This window comes from Phoenix dactylifera, chromosome 6, assembly GCF_009389715.1.
Source record: "Phoenix dactylifera cultivar Barhee BC4 chromosome 6, palm_55x_up_171113_PBpolish2nd_filt_p, whole genome shotgun sequence".
Classification (NCBI taxonomy): domain Eukaryota; kingdom Viridiplantae; phylum Streptophyta; class Magnoliopsida; order Arecales; family Arecaceae; genus Phoenix; species Phoenix dactylifera.
The window spans coordinates 11,801,039-11,817,112 of NC_052397.1; the positions used below are offsets into that span (position 1 = coordinate 11,801,039).

Genomic DNA, 16,074 nt, shown 5'->3' on the forward strand with positions numbered 1-16,074 from the left:
ACAAAGTATCACAATATGAAAATATCATTTTTTATCAAATTTTTTTTATAAAAATAATTAATTATTAAAATATGAACTATCGTCATATATTTCAAATAAGTATATCCTATAATGTGAATAGTTTGAATAAATATAATAAACCTTGATCATATAATAAAGTAGAGTATTGTTATGATGTTAGGGTGGTTGTTAGTTTTCAGGTATAAATATTTTTATTCGAATCCATTTTGAATTGGATACAAAAATGAATACAATTGGATAATATTTGATCTATTTTCAGTCATAATAGAAAAAAATCTTGCGAGTACAAAAATTTAAGGAAAGCCCAAAGTGAAATTCAATAATTTTAGGATCAGTGTGGAAGCTGCCACCATGGTGTGAAATGTTAAACTCAGGGGCGAAGCTAAACTTGCACGCCAAACTTTGCTTCCACATTCAAATATACAATTTTTTTCCGAAGAATCATATAGATTTGCCGGAGAGCGCTTGCCTCGTAATGTCGCTCCGCCGAAAAAACTGAGACCCGATATAAAATATAAATATATTCTTTTTCGAACAACAAAATCATTTCGATATTTTACCAATGAGAACTCGCCACGTATACCCCCCAACCAAGCGAAACACATGCCTCCGAAATGACCGGCGGTTATCCGAACCTCCCCCTGCTCCCCTCTATAAAATACCTGCCTACCCTGGCACGCTGCGTCCGCCCCCCTTCGTTCCAAACCGTTTTTTTAATTCTTCCAGGGGCATTACATCAGGCCACTTCTCTACCTTTTTCGTGCCCCCCAAAATTTTTCTCGATTCCGAGCGCATACTTCTCATCCACTGTCGATTCCACGAGAAATCTCTCCGACTTCTTCGACTTCGCCTCCTTCGATTGAGGTTTTCCTGGTGCTTGGTTGGTACTTGGTGGGGATCGGGGCCGCTCCGGGGTCTCTGGTTCGAGGAGGATTGGAAATTTTGGGTTAGGGTTGGGGCATTCCGGCTCTTGAGTGCTTGATTGATCCGTCCATGGGGATGCTCTTCGTAGAGTCGCTGCCCGGGCCGAAGGTCTTCAAGTGCGGGCGCTGCAAGGTCGATTCGGCCTCGCACGATGCCATCATCTCCAAGGACTTCAGCGGGCGGTATGGTCGAGCTTATCTTTTCAAGAGCGTGTGAGTTGTCCTTTTCCTCACCTTGAACTTTTTCTTTTGATTTTAATTTTGGTCTTTTTGGAGACGTTTTTGGTTTGGGTTTCTTGGGAAATTTGATTGCTTCTACTATTATGTTAATGAGGATTGCTGCTATACGATTGCTGCCTCTTTATTGATGCACTGATGCTGGGATTTTCGTAATTTGGATTGTGTGAGTTACTAAATGGTGCGGGTATATAGTGTTTACATTTCCAATTAGCCTGAAGTGGATCTTGGATAGGCAGATTATAAATCTTATTCTAAAAGAGTTTTTGCTGATGGTGTATGGCTCGAAGTTGATTGGTTGGACGTGAATCTGTCTATCTGGATTGCGTTTAGCATTTATTTGACAAAGATCTTTTCTTTGTAAGGATGCATGGATGGAAACAGGCTGCTATGATTTCACTAATGAATGACGATGAAAACAACATGAGATAAGATTTTATTAGAATCCTGTAAGCATCTATATTTTTAGGTTGCCTGGTAGCAATTTTCCAGCATATGCCTGGATTGGAGGATACAGATTGCGGAGTGAATGACTGCTGTAATGTCAGATGTCAGATGAAGTTCAAGAAACATTCGTCACCATGAAAAAAGAGATTGTAGAAGATTTCGAAAGATGATGGTAACCTGTAGGAGGAAATAAAAGGGTATCAGTGCGGCAATGTTTGTCATCAAAAAATGAAAAAATTGTATTGCTTAAAGTGTGGTTGGTGGTGAAAAAGATGCCAACAAGAATTCATTTGGCACACATTTTATTAACATTTGAATCTATGATTGTCTCCCTGAATTGTTGCTGGAAAGATTTTTACATTTTGAAAGGCTGCAGATTTACTGGATATTTGTTTGACTTTCTATAGAGAGTAGCTCTCTAAGCTGATTAGTCATACATTGATTGTTAATTTTTACCTGGTTAGCTGCACATTGTCCCCTAATAAGACATGGTGGGAAATAGAAAGCTCAATATGAAATTGCAACATAATTGTTATAAGTTAACCTAGTTTTCTCTTTTTCAGTTAAGAAAGTCTCTTAGTGCTATCTCTGATATGATTTAATACTTAATGCAGCCTATCAAACATGTATATACTGCTATAAGACGAAGTAACATATTTGGGATTACTCTGTTACCTGTTGAGAAACTACAAAAACTTAGGCCTATAGAATCAGTCGGTAGAAGTTCTAATCCAACCTTTTATTACCCTCCTTGTTTGTAAGGTTGAGTATTTTCTTTATTTAGGCAATTTAAACCCTCGATAAGGTTTCTGATACCAGTCCTTCACCAATATGGTACTTTTGAGGAAACTACAGTATTGTTCTTAGAGGAAGTAAAGTCAATAACATGTTAAATATATATTCAATAGAATCATGCCACATCCTTTTTAAATTTTCAGTTCAACAACCCAATGAGCAAAAGAGATTCTAAAGCTGGATTATGCCTAGAGTTTCTAAAGTGGCCATATAAGGGGAGACCTTGCTGTCTAGGAAATCATTTAGCAATGATTCTATATTCCTTTTTCTCGTAATGTTATAGTAGGGGTACCAATTAGGTCTGGTCAAACCAAATATGAGTTGGGTTAGATTAAAGATAGGTCAAACATATATTAACCCTAAACCAACCTGTTTATCAAATAGGTCAAAAAATCAAACCCGAACCTGAACATTTTACTGGCAAGGTAACCCAACTCGATCTACAACAAGTGGAACCAAGTTAAATGGATTAAACGGGTTAAGCATTGCCACCCCTATGTTATAGTTTAGAAAATGCTGACCTATCTGATTATAAGCTATTTCGAATGCTGTATTGCTATGAATGATAACTATTGAAGCTCATGCCTATCTCTTGGCACCGATAAGTCCCCAAGGCCTGATCGAGAATTTATTTCATTGCAATTATGAATTATCCACAAATCTGTTATATTGTTAGCTAAGATAAGATAGATCTACAATCAAACACTTGAATGATCTGAGTCCTTTTGGTTCAGTTGCATCTTGTTTAAAGTAAATGGGATTGCACTTATAGAAAGACTTTCTGACTTTTTGTTTAGTTAGAACTCTATAAATGCAAAAGAAAAATTGGAAATTTTTTCATCTTCCAGTCTGTATATCTAGACCATCTCATACATAACATTTCTCATCTCATAATTTTCCACAATTTGATTTGAACTCATAATGCTTCTCCGAAGTTTTCCTAAGTACTGCTTATCTATAGTTTGTTCTCAGTATTTTATGAACTTATATGCTTTTTTCCTTGACTAATTGGATGTCCTAATGTTCAACTTCTATGCCTTTTTAAATTTGTTTTTTTTCTGCCCATGCAACTTGTATTTAGTTACTTCCAAAAGCGGCATTCCGTACTGAACCGGACGTACGAAGCATACTGTACCGTACTGGTTCTTTACTGATATGCAATACGGGAGGTGTATGACACTCGGTATGCTAAACCAGCCTCTGTACCGGATGTACCGACAATGACATGGTGGCATCGGTATGGGGCCCGGTACCGAGACAACGTATCTTAGTTACTTCAGTTATAGTCATTGGATGTGCTATTAACAGATCTATTCTATGTTCTTATAACATTTGAATCAGCATTTGTTGACCTAGATTTTGTTATATTTACTTCCTAAGATAGCTTTCCTTCAAAATTACATTCATGGTTTTCATTATCTTATATTGGCAATTTTAAGTGTTCGTGGATGAAGAATAGTTTGTTATCTAAGAATTCAGATAATGTAACTTTCTTTGTCATTTTTTGATAAATACTTTTACGTTCATATTTTCTCTGTTAGTGCTGCAGAAGCATAGAGATTTATGGCAAAGTTTTTGTCCATATTGTGTAATGCATTTGTTCATAGAACTGATTTTCAACTAGATTGATTTTTGCTTTTATTTTGGTAATAAAAGTTTTGGATCTTCCATAATGTAATTATGTAAAATTATAATTAATTGGATCCTCTTTAATATAGAGTTATAATTATTATTATTAATCTATGGTTTATCCAAGATGCATTATTTTGTGAACAGAATCCAGATTTTTTTTATTCTAATCATTTGTTATCATTTTGATTCCCTTTGATGATTCAATATTGAATTCTAGGATCCGAAGCTCTTAGTGCAGCCATGTATTTCTGTAGTTTCTTTGAGCACCATCTGTATGTGATAATTCTTGTTAAATAAAAGGATATCTAGTATAGCATAAAGTTGTAATGCTAACCCAGCTGGGGACCTTATCTGGCATTGAATAGTTGAAGTCCAGATTGGGCAAGTTGTATTCGGCTTTTCTCACATGATACAATTTTCCTTCCTGGAATGGCTTGAAGAAGAAGCTTTCCTTATTCCTGTCCTATACAATACATGTATATATCTGCTATATTTACATCAGTTACCTGATTGTATTACCAGAATTTTGCTTAGAGATATATGCAGCTACGAGATTCTGACTTTGGTGAATGTTGCTAGATCTATATTATGAATTAATATCTAAAAGAAAAGGTGAACCAACTTGCTATATTGATATGTCATTTTTAGGGAACACATGCTTCAAGCTTATTAACTAGAGGATCCAGGGAACATTTTGAATTGTGTAAAGCTTGCATTTCTGTCTTCTAGACTATTTTATTTCTCTTGAGGGACAGGATAGCATTACATCTTTGTAGGTGCTAGCAGCATTCTTTCCCCGGAATATGGATTTTGTATAATTTATTTTTGCTTGATGTCTATATAAGATGCAGAACTATATCACTAGTGTACTGTGGAAACCAACATTGAAATCAAAATAGGGCAGAACTGTATCACTAGTGTAGTGTGGAAGTCAAAAAGCCAAATCAAAATAAACCAAAAAGCCAAATCTTTATTTGAGAATATTACTTCGCTAGTGATATCTTGGTGAACGTGCACTTCAGCTCTTTTCTCAGAAAGAAAAGGAGGGAAAATAAAGATCATGTGCTTTCGCTCGCATCATAAGTTTCTTTTGCATATCTTTTTACTTATCTCTAGAATAACTAGGAATTGAAGTCATCAGCTGGATTATCAATTTATGATGGTTTTGCCTTTAAAACACAATCTATCATTTCATTGATATATTGCTGCCCATGTCAAATTTTTGATGTTTTTGTTGATTTAGACCTTTGACTATGAAGGTTTGCCACCTGATTCTCACATTCAAAATTTACATATTTGAGAATATTTTAGTTTTTTATTGAGGCAAAAAAGTTCTTCAAAAACATATATTCTGGAGATTCCTCCTTTGTGTATTCCTTCATTTGAAGATTATCTTTTTATAAAGCTGTTACATCAAGAAAAACACATGGAAATCAAATAATGTTTGATTTATTTTGGTATTGCAATTGGGAAAACTTATATGGTGGATCTTCTTTTTTTAAACTTCTATCTTGAACATTTATTATGAACTTTCAGGGTGAACATTTCCTTGGGTCCCAATGAGGATCGCTATCTCTTGACTGGATTACACACTGTGAATGACATCTACTGTAGCTGCTGCCAACAAATTCTGGGTTGGAGATATGTAAGTGTGAAGACAAATTAATCTTTCACTTTATTTCTTCTGAATACCTATCTTCATATTCATATGCTTATATGTGGGTGAAATATTATAGTAGACATATTTATTAGTGCTCCTTTCATTTCTCCTTTCTATCAGTACACCTGTGGATGATGGTAAATCACCATTGAAACAAATTATGCTAATAATGTGGCATACTTGACAGCAGAGACTTTCAAGTATACCTTCTGCCTTTTTTTCTTTATCTCGAAAACCTGCAAACTCATTCTAGTGACTGCTTTTAGAAAGATATATTACGTTTATTTAACTTTATTTAACAGTTTATGAATGTAGAAATGCACCATTATTATAAGTTCGTATGAACAGATCAAAATTACATTTCAAATGTTCTTTAGACTCCTATGGATTGATGAATGCAGCAGTGTTTAAGCAAGTCGAAGGCAACTCTTTCCTTTTCATTTCCCAAATTTTCCTAACTGAGGATTCTAAGCAGTACATAGTTATGTTAATGTAAAGACTACAAGTATAACAGCTAATTGCACATGCATATTAATTTATTGCACATAGGTTATTTACCATTTTAAATCATTATTGAAATTTTTGTTTTTGAGGGGTTTTCTCTCTTGATTTGTTCTGCTTTCAAATGGTTTACCTTCAGTGGAAAATTTTGAAAGTGCGGAAAATATAAACAATCTACAAGCCCCACATCATCTATCCCTGATGGAACTATGAAAATTCTGACAAGCTACATTGCATGCTTGTAAAGGCATCATATAAGTGCTTCTAAAGAGTGGTAAATGGTAATAATGTGTTTAACCTTTTTTTTAGAAAAATAATTTTTTGTGAGAATGTGATGATATACTTGGAGGCTGAGTAGTGCCTTTCTTCTTTAAGTTGTCAGAAAGATTCAAATATTACTTCTGAAGCATCTTTCAATGGTATTTCTTTTAGAAATTCAGGATTTTTGTTTGTTACATTAATTTGTCATGCTCACATTTACTTGCATCCCCTGAAACCAGTCTTTAGGGGATAGAATGTGGGAGTTTGTTCTCTGGATGTGATATGTCAGTTCACCTACATTGATTTGGTTGCTCCTTCAGTTATGCACTTGCCTTTTTTATTATAAAATATATTTGCTGCCTTCTGTATGTAACTTCACACTTTTTTTCATGATTTGGTGCTTAATCAAGTGTTCAAGAAAAAGTGGAAATGAACTCCAGGAAACATCTATCTAGGGCAATGTACTGTAGTCGCTCTGGAAACTTCCTGGAATGCAGGAAACTGCTGCTCAAACAAGCTTTTCTTGGACATATGTTATACTTCTCTATGGATTTGTGATCCTTCAACAGAATGCTTGTTTGAGTAGGGCTGGCAGTTGATTGAGACTGTTTATGTTTGGTTTAATCAAAGAAGAAAATAAAAAAAAGCTTAACTCAAGCCTGACCTTTATTTGACCAAGCACTAGACCTTGCATAGGTTCTGGACTTGCTAGCTCAATTTATCAAGGCTTAAAAATTTGAAAAATAATAAAATCAATGATGAAATTAAAAACTATATCCCACCAATGACTTCCCTCAATTCCTGCCCCCGCCCCTCCTCCTCCTCCCCACATGCAATTCTACCCCTCCAGCGCCAGCCCACTTTCTTCTCTCCCTACTTCGCAACCTGCCCCTTTTCCATTCAAAGACTACCTGGCCTTGCCTCTTAATTCCTTCTTATGAACTAAAATTGGCTTAGGCTTTGGGCTTGCAACTTGGTACGGGTGTAGTTGGTGTTAGTGTTGATGGAGAGGGGCCTCCTTCCCTCTCTCTCTCACACACACTGGCTTAGGGTTGGGGCTTGCAACAATCAAGTTCCTTGGTTGTGGTGTAGTGGGTGCTAGTATTGGGGTAAAGTTCTCACCTTCCGCCCCCCTTCCCCCTTAACCTCATACTCTCTCTGTTCATATGTGGCTCTCCTCATTCTTGCTCGACCAAGTTGGTCTGTAAGCTTGCTTATAACCAGGTAAAGTTCAAGTTGACCCAAATTTTGGCTGCCTAGTGGAAAAGTATGACCTCTTAAACTTTTTAGGGATTTTAGTTCTCCATGAGTTAATTGGACATCTGGAGCTTGCTTATCAAAGTTAATAGAATCATTTAACTTTTAATTTGTTTTTCTTTCTTTCAAGTATCATTTGGCTGAAATTGGAATATGATGGTTTGCATTTACCTTGGAAACCTTTGTCACTACCTTCAAAATTTCTTTGAAGGGCCTGGACTTTGTATGTTGGCTAGCATTCTTCAAGTCTCAAGTTTTAGCAATTTTATTGGTTTGCTCTACTTAATGCTAGAGATGCTGAAATTACTAGTGTATTTTTGTTACCTTTAGCATAATTTTATTAATGTTCTTTAGTTTTCACCTTTTATTCTCCTTAGTTTGAAAATTTATGTACAACAGATCTTATTATTTTGGTTGTTGGGCTCTCAACTTACCCCTTTTTGACTTCTTGTGCTTGATTGGATTTACTTTGATACACTATGAACATTTTACTGCTTGAAGGACCCCATTGATGATCCTGGGCTTTGTAATGTTGCTTTTGCCTTTAAAAAAATGGTTTTCACCTCTGTACCACAAAATAATGGTTTTCACCTCTATCTTGTTTTTTGTTCTTCATAGTCCAAAGCTTCTGGTGTCATACTTGCTCTTCTCAAGCACTCTCTTTTGTTGCTGCAGTTGTTGTTCTTGATTCTTATACTTTCTAGACCTTTTAGTTGTCAAATCATGGTGGAAATTAGACTTCTTAACTGATTCTTGACATGTCTCTTGTTACCTTTTGTATCTTTGCTCAACCAAAGTGAACCCATCATCATGATCCACCATGGCTAATTGCATCCTACGGGTTCTCGACTTGTTAGTTGAAACAGGTAGGTTGTCAAGATGATGAGTTTGATTACAAACCTAACAGTCCTCTAGACTTCACTATTCTTAAAATGTTTTATGTACTCTAGACTCCTTTTCAAATGTTTGTTGGCCCCTCTCTCTTTCTGCGCGCGCGCGCTTGCTCGCTCCTTTTTCTCTGGGTTTTCAGGCTCTATTGTACCTTTCTTCTCCATTGAGCCTGCATTTCTTTAGAATGACCTACACATTGATTGTAGAAACGAGTCGTAAGAGAGATCTGGATCAAATCTTCTGTTACCAGGTGCAAATCATTCACTTGTTGTGCTCTCTCTCTCTCTCTCTCTCTCTCCATCTCCTCCTCCTCTCACTGATATGGATTATGGACAACAGGATTTTAATGACTATTCTATGTTTGATGCATCTACTTAAAAATGGTGCTTATCACGTTTGGCTGATGAATGACTCTTGTTCAGTATAGTTCTGGCAGCTGCTGTTTCCATTATGATCCTCTGTCCTGTGATGAAGCTCTCTTGGGTCCAAAGTGGCAAACCACCATCTATGAGAAGCTTTAAGGTTCTTAATAGGCACATACACGTATGCACACTTGTAATCATTCAGCCAGCATGCAATCATTCTTTGAGATGTAGGGTGAAGAACTACCTTTAGGATTTGGAGAAGTAGATTGCAGTTGCACCACTTCAGCCAGATGATGCCATTTTGCAACACAGTCAGATTCGAGCCGAAGGAGGTACACTTTTTGCTTAGGAACAGCAGAGAGTGAGCTAGCATGCATGATTTGTAGCATAGCATAATAACCATCAAGCGTTATTCCAACAGTTCCGTATTGGCTTTATGGATGCTTATTTATTAATCAGTAAACATAATTTGTAGCATATGCAGCTAGAATTACTACAATTATATAGCAGGACCCTGTAGGGTATGTTTCTATCTCAGAAATAAATGAGTCTATGAATGCGAATGGCTGTGACTGAATGAAAATTGTGATCCAAACTAAGCTCCTTTTAGTGTATATAGCAACAGGACAACAGAATTTTAGATGCCTATGTGATGCTGAGTGATAAAGACCATGAAGCTTTGAAGTGGTTGTGGTGACTAAGGGGCATTTTTTGCGATATTGTGTATAATAATATATTCAAAGTTGCCTTTGGTAGTCTCATCAGAGCATAAAAGCTTATGTTTATGTATTAAGTGTTATAAACTAGTATTTTTTGTTATGGGGCATTTTGTACTTCTATGCCACCATACTTGTAAGTAGGTGATAGATGCTCTTTGTTGTTAATTAGTTCTGGTTTTGTGGGCTTTAGCCAGATGGCTTAGATCCTTTCGCAAAACTGGACTTGGATAAGAAGTGTTTCTTGTCAACATGTTTCTAGTTGCTTTTCAAAAACTGAAATCGTACTTGGACTCTTTTCATTAAATATTTTCATCGAATAAGTTGGCTGCCACAATGTCCATGAAATCTGAAACATTTTATTTCACGTAAACTTGGATATTAGATTGAATATCAAATATTTTAATTGCAAAAAATGTTATTTATGTTTAGTCTAGCTGATTACACAAGGCATTTTTTTTCCTTCTTCCATCTGATTACAGGTTCTTTCCTGGTTTTAATCACTTTATTATGTTTAATTGGTTGTTCATGCAGTATTTTTTGTTTTTGTCTCTCTTTTTTTACATGTATATTGCAGGAGAAGGCATATGAGGAAAGTCAGAAGTACAAAGAAGGGAAGTACATCCTAGAGAAGGCTAGGATGTTGAAGGAGGGCTGGTGATGTATGAATGAGCTGGACTAGGAGAACAAACCTAGATGTGTATCTAACTGTGTAGTGATAGAAAATCCCAACTGGGGCTGTCAAAAATGAATCCAGTCAGGGACATCTCGGAAGTGATCACTAGAAACTCAAAACATTCTTGCTTGATTATGAAATAAAAGACTGATTGGTTTTAAGTAGTCAATTATTGTTGTCTTATTCATTTGGTTTAGTTTCTCATCTGGTAGGGTTAATTAATCCTGGAATTTCATGTGATGTTTGGTGACGATTATTATTTCTCAACTGTTATATTGTTTTCTCAGATCTCTTTATCTAGATCAGAATTAATAACTCTTTGCTGCTGGAAATGTTGATGGCCACAGTTTGTAGGATTTTTTATCAGGAAGTTCCCTAATAATATGATCATCTGGGTTGGCATTGTTGGTAACGATCTCTTTAGCAGATGGAAGTTTTATTTCTGATTGTGGTATATTTTATCTTCAATATGTATTCACTTCATCGGCATTGTAGGCATAGATATTGCCAGATTGTCGTTCTGCATGAGAAGTTAGCTAGAACGATCAGAACTTTCACATAACAATTGCTCTGTCTTGATACGATCTTGAAGTTATCAATGGTGGATCTTCAGCAAGCTGAATATTGTACTCGCCTAGATGAAGGAGCGTGCGTGCCTCTGAAAAATTAATAAATTTATTTATTAAGAAAAAGGAGGGGATTATCCCTCACCCAGCTATAGGGTGCACATGGGTCGGGTGGGGTCGAGTTTTGAGTGACCCGACATGAGCCAGTTTTTCGTTCGGGTTCTAATTTTAGACTCAGATCTGACCCAATTAAAGATCAAGTCGGGTTCACAGGTATAATTTTTGACCTAACATATCATTTGGGTTGGATTGGGTCCATATATAATCCGGACCCGACTCAAAAAATACGGGTCCGGGTTAGGTTAGAAAAGCAGTGCACATATTTTGCAGTAAAACATCGCGAGATACTGTAAGATCAAAGCACCGGCAACATCATGAGATGTTGCTCAGAAAAAAGAAAAAAATGAAACATCTTCTCATAATGCATAACCATCTCTGAAGTCTAACATGCGAAGAACAACTCTTTCAAAACATGTAAAATAGCTTCACATCAAGTAATTAATAAAGAATCAGAATAGCTTCCCATCTTTGCAATAAACCTTCCACCAAGTCTTCGAAATATGTAAAATAGCTTTGAAACGAAAAAAAAAGGAAACAGGAAATGCTACCATGTAATTCCTTCGTGACCCTTCATGTAATTCAGCATCATGATGCATCATGTTTACATCAAGACAAGTAGGCATATACATCACAGTCTCATCATCATGTTCAGTGAGTTTTAGAATTACATAATTAAGAATATGCATAATGAACCACAATTTCCTCAATATAAAGTGACCTACAAAGAACAAAAATGCCTTGAATGCTGCTGCGAGGTAGAACTACCTATACAAAATTTGTTAAAAATCTATTCGACCACAGCTAAAAGATCACCTGCTCGGCAGAAACAATACTTTACATCTTTATCCTCCATGGCTTCAGTTAATAAGCACCCATACAACTATAGAAAAAAATAATAGATATAATTAACTATGCATAAAAAGCACAATATTCTTAACAATGTAAACATAATAATGAAGATGATTATTACCACATACCAGCATAAGCTAATCATCAATATTAATAACAACAGCAGTTTCATAATTTTCAACCTTGTATTTTGTATGAGGAGGTGGAACATCTACAAATGAAAAAAATACAAAATTAAAAATCTCAAAGTTTTAAAGCACTAGTACAAGATAAAATTTATGAATGTTCTAGAAATTGAACCTATAAGATAAGGCAAGATGTTTCGAAGCCAATTTTATGTACATATCAATACCTCAATTGTATTCGGAGATAGACTACTATGAAAATCATCAAAAACCTACCAACAGTGCTGAAGGCAGACTCATATGCAAAGGTAGAAATTTTTGATTATCAAGATATTATGTACCATCTTAGACAATATTAGATATTTTGATTCATTGAATCTCCAATACTGTAGAATATCAAAATTTTGATCTTCTAATGGATAAACCTGCTCAAAAAAATTACATGGCAAGTTATTTTTATTAGTATTATTGACTCATATTTTAATGTACGCATCCATATTAGAGATCATAAAATACCTTTTCTTCCAAATAGGTCTCTAATTCTGACTTGGATGGTTGGGTAATTTTTTCTTCTTGGATAAATTCTTCAGTTATGCATAAAACAATTCTCATCTTCTCTACTTTGGGATGTAGACACCATCTCCTCCACTTGAACATGAGAGACATTTGCATCATATAAAATTGTATAATTATCATAAAAAGTTTGAAGAACATCACATACTTTGATCTCAAATGAAGCACGATCACCATTACCATAGATTTTCTAAAAGCAATACCTAATAAGCTTCATCTTATGTCTTGGATCAAAACAACCCCTATAGCAATGAGAGCATTCCTTCTAATACTTGTCAAATTTTTCTTGCATCTTTAAGACTATCATCATCACAACTGCATTTGAACTCCTAGATTCTTCAATCAAGAACATATATATTCTCCAAATTTCATAGAAATACAAATTTGCAGTTTGATTTTTTGTTTGTGAAAAAATTTCAATTATAAGATGGAAAACTTTTAAAAAGTTAAAATAATGATGCCTTGAGACTAATCTTTCTCAGTTGGCGTATCTTCAAAATTAGGATCCTAGGCCACAAGTCGCACAAATATATCGTTAAATTGTATAGCATCATTTAACATGAGATACGTAGAATTCCAACGAATATTTTCTTACCCTTCATCTTGAATTGTTTCACAATTTCCATAAATAATTCCAACCTTGCTTGAAATAATTTTATATATTTAACAGCCTCGCGGATCCTATGAATAGCACCCTCCACTACTTCAACCCATCCTTCACAATCAAATTAAGAATATATGCACAGCAGCAACGCACATTAAAGAATTCACCATTTAAGAGTAAATCTTTTATAAATTATTTTTGAAGTTCTGTTACTACAACTGTATTTGCTGACAAATTATCAAAGGTGATTGAACCCAACCTTCTCTCAATTTTCCAAAATAAATTATAGCTAGCTATACAATCACTAATGACTAAACCCATATGTGGTGAAGGAACCAACTTAAAATTGTTAATATGCTTTTTAAGTTTTCAATCATTAGTGATGTAATGTGCAGTGAAACACATGTATCCCAATGTTTGATTTGATGTTCACATGTTCAATGTTAGACTGATTCTTTCATAGTTTGTCTTCAACAAATCTTCAAATCTTTGTTTTTTCTTTTGAAGGAATCAGAAGCCAATATTGTTCTTAAAACAATATGAAATTATGGTCTAAAATTCCTAATAAATATCTGAAAAGCTGGGTGTTCAACTGTTGTAAATGGCTTACACTTTCTTCTTACACTTTCTTACAGCAATTGTTATGTTAAGAAGCTCATTGCATCAATTAAGGGTTCACCTGAGCTGTGTTACTGTGTCACATCTGCTCTCAGCATAATCATCTCTGATCTAATGCATCACACTAGGATTTTCATTGATCGAGTGTTGTCTTGAGCACCTAACATATAACCAGAATTCAGTAAGTGAACATGACCCTTGTGTACATTGCAGTTTTGTTTTTAGTTAAAAAAAGTCTCGAAGTCTCAAAAGTAGATCTTTTAATATAGTAGATGAATTATTACTAAGTTTTATGCGTGTCTGATTTGGTATTGTAGTGCTTTTCTCATTTAGTTAATACACATTGACATGATTAATTACATGGTTGGAGGAACGACATGCTTGAACTCTTTAGCCCATTCAAATTGGAGTAATTATGGCTACTATACTCATTAGCACCCCTCCTGCCCTTGTCCTTGGGAGATGTTCTAAGTCTGAATGCTCACAGATTTGAATAGATACTGTCACCTCCACCATTGATCTCCGAAAAATAATAATAAAAAAACTACTAGTATGACCTATTTCTTAGTTGGATCTAAATGTTTAAATCTATTCAAATCTAATCTCAAACATCATGACTCAAAAAAAAAAAATAGCGAGGATAAATGGAGCAGGCTTGCTCTTGGTAAAATTAGTCTTGAATGACAAGTAACTCCTTGGGATGCAATAAATGGCCTAGGCACAGAAAAAACATATGCCTCTGAATTGCAGAATAACATCATGGCCACAAATGCCAATCAGTCCCAAAAGATGGTATTTTCGAATCAAGTATCTTCATAGGCGAAAAGAATAAAAATAAATGAATACAAGAAGATAAAAACATAAAGTTTCAATAGGACAATTTACAATAAATAGAATATATGATAGAAAACGCATATCCCTCTCAAATGCAGAACTCCAGCATGGACAAAACACCAATCAGTCCTGAAAGATGGCATATAGGTACAGGTAATCCTTGGCCAAAAATAATACTAAGAAGAAGAAGAAAGAGATTTTGACAAGAAAGAAGGAAAACATAAAACTAAAAGATGGAAATCATATATGCCTCAGAATTGCAGAATATCATCCTGGTTACATACACCAATCAGTCCCGAAAGATGGTGTACTGATAATAAGCTATCATCACAGGCAACAGATTACAAAAAGAAAATAAAAAGATTTACAAGATTGTTAACAAAAAATATTAGAAAGTGGGTTATCAAAAAATTAAAAATTGTTGCAAAATTAAAAAAAAAAAACATATTAAAATGCTCAAGTGTACCAACCTACAGATCCAAGGCGATCTGTAGGTATTAAAATTTTTGAAGAACCAAAAAATCGATTGTTAAATAAGCAAGTTACCTATTTGTTAATGCATAGAATTTAACCGTTACTGGTTGCGTGGAAATGCATGAAAAGACTACGAAGTGGAGTTAGAACATAAAGCATACCAGACAACGGAAAGAGTGAGAAATTAGTATACGAGATTTTTTTTCAAAAAAAAAAAAGACCATTGAAAAGATGATCATAATAAAAATAAACTATAAACAAATTAATACATAAAAAGTGATGACACGTCAACCAGAAACATGGAAATATCAATCTTCCATGTTTATCACTTCAAAGCAAAGATCGCGTACAGGGAAAGAGGCGGGGTAAGCAAAGATCTCAAAGAGCTGCAATGGAGACTCAACAGGACGAGGGATTGAAGGGCTTCGAAGGCCTTCGGGGGGGATGACTTCGATGGCCATCGTGATCTTCGCCCTGGCCATATCCGCGGCGAGAGAGAAACCCTAACCCTAAGGGACTAAGGAGAAACCCTAACCCTTAGGCGAGGACAGGAACGCAACCCTAACCCTAGAAATGAGCGGGGTTACGCCACGGGGGGCGGGACGAAGGGAAAGGAAGCGATGGTGACGGTTACTTATAGAATGGAGAGATTTGCTTCTCCCGTTGGATTTTCATCGTACGGTTCCCGTTTTTTCGACGAAATGGCCGGAAATGGGCTAGTCCGGGCCCCTACCCAAGCACGAGCCCGACCCGAAACCCAATCGGGCCTACCCGCATTAGCCTATTTGGTCCAAGAACTGGGCCAACCTGATTCGGCTTGATTGGGATTAAGCACCTACTAGTGTGATAAAGCTTAGGAAAATTGCATTTAAACTATAATCAACCTTGGTTAGGTTGCCCATCTTCTAAAGCGATCGAAGAAGCTAACA

The 16,074-nt window shown here is 35.5% G+C and overlaps 2 protein-coding genes and 2 non-coding genes across 10 annotated transcripts; 1 reads left to right on the top strand and 3 right to left on the bottom strand.

Moving 5' to 3' along the window:
• Positions 1-704: 704 nt before the first annotated feature.
• LOC120111068 (putative yippee-like protein Os10g0369500) lies at positions 705-10,551 on the top strand. The gene is made up of 3 exons (XM_039127436.1): positions 705-1,157; positions 5,592-5,700; positions 10,284-10,551. Exons 1-3 carry the CDS (start codon positions 1,015-1,017, stop codon positions 10,365-10,367), a joined length of 336 nt encoding a protein of 111 aa, XP_038983364.1. The 5' UTR covers positions 705-1,014; the 3' UTR covers positions 10,368-10,551.
• A 727-nt stretch (positions 10,552-11,278) lies between these two features.
• Positions 11,279-15,737, bottom strand: LOC103714940. 7 transcript variants are annotated; one of them, XR_005512196.1, is made up of 4 exons: positions 14,198-15,737; positions 12,559-13,997; positions 12,046-12,467; positions 11,614-11,948 (listed from the first exon to the last, which is right to left on the bottom strand). XR_005512196.1 is itself a non-coding variant. In XM_008802421.3 (3 exons), the coding sequence occupies exons 1-3, from the start codon at positions 15,625-15,627 to the stop codon at positions 11,518-11,520; spliced, it is 468 nt and encodes a 155-aa protein (XP_008800643.2). In that variant the 5' UTR covers positions 15,628-15,737; the 3' UTR covers positions 11,279-11,517. The 7 variants fall into 7 exon arrangements, 2 of the variants coding, with proteins under 2 accessions (XP_008800643.2, XP_038983365.1); XR_005512197.1 differs by having other exon boundaries at positions 12,046-12,128; positions 12,384-13,997; XR_005512198.1 differs by having other exon boundaries at positions 11,614-11,786; positions 11,882-11,948; positions 12,046-13,997.
• Positions 14,571-14,660, bottom strand: LOC120111236. Its single transcript, XR_005512314.1, has one exon. It is a non-coding gene; the product is annotated as a small nucleolar RNA SNORD96 family (small nucleolar RNA).
• LOC120111257 lies at positions 14,918-15,008 on the bottom strand. Its single transcript, XR_005512332.1, has one exon. It is a non-coding gene; the product is annotated as a small nucleolar RNA SNORD96 family (small nucleolar RNA).
• Positions 15,738-16,074: the final 337 nt, after the last annotated feature.

Bases quoted from the DNA above. Each gene is read 5' to 3' on its own strand.
- LOC120111068 (XM_039127436.1), top strand. From the start codon at position 1,015: ATGGGGATGCTCTTCGTAGAGTCGCTGCCCGGGCCGAAGGTCTTCAAG. The intron at 1,158-5,591 runs GTGAGTTGTCCT...ATGAACTTTCAG, and splicing joins GCTTATCTTTTCAAGAGCGT to GGTGAACATTTCCTTGGGTC. The intron at 5,701-10,283 runs GTAAGTGTGAAG...TGTATATTGCAG, and splicing joins AAATTCTGGGTTGGAGATAT to GAGAAGGCATATGAGGAAAG.
- LOC103714940 (XM_008802421.3), bottom strand. From the start codon at position 15,627: ATGGCCAGGGCGAAGATCACGATGGCCATCGAAGTCATCCCCCCCGAA. The intron at 11,949-15,495 runs GTACGCGATCTT...TTTTTTCTATAG, and splicing joins CTTACCCCGCCTCTTTCCCT to TTGTATGGGTGCTTATTAAC. The intron at 11,787-11,881 runs GTGATCTTTTAG...TGTTCTTTGTAG, and splicing joins GTATTGTTTCTGCCGAGCAG to GTCACTTTATATTGAGGAAA.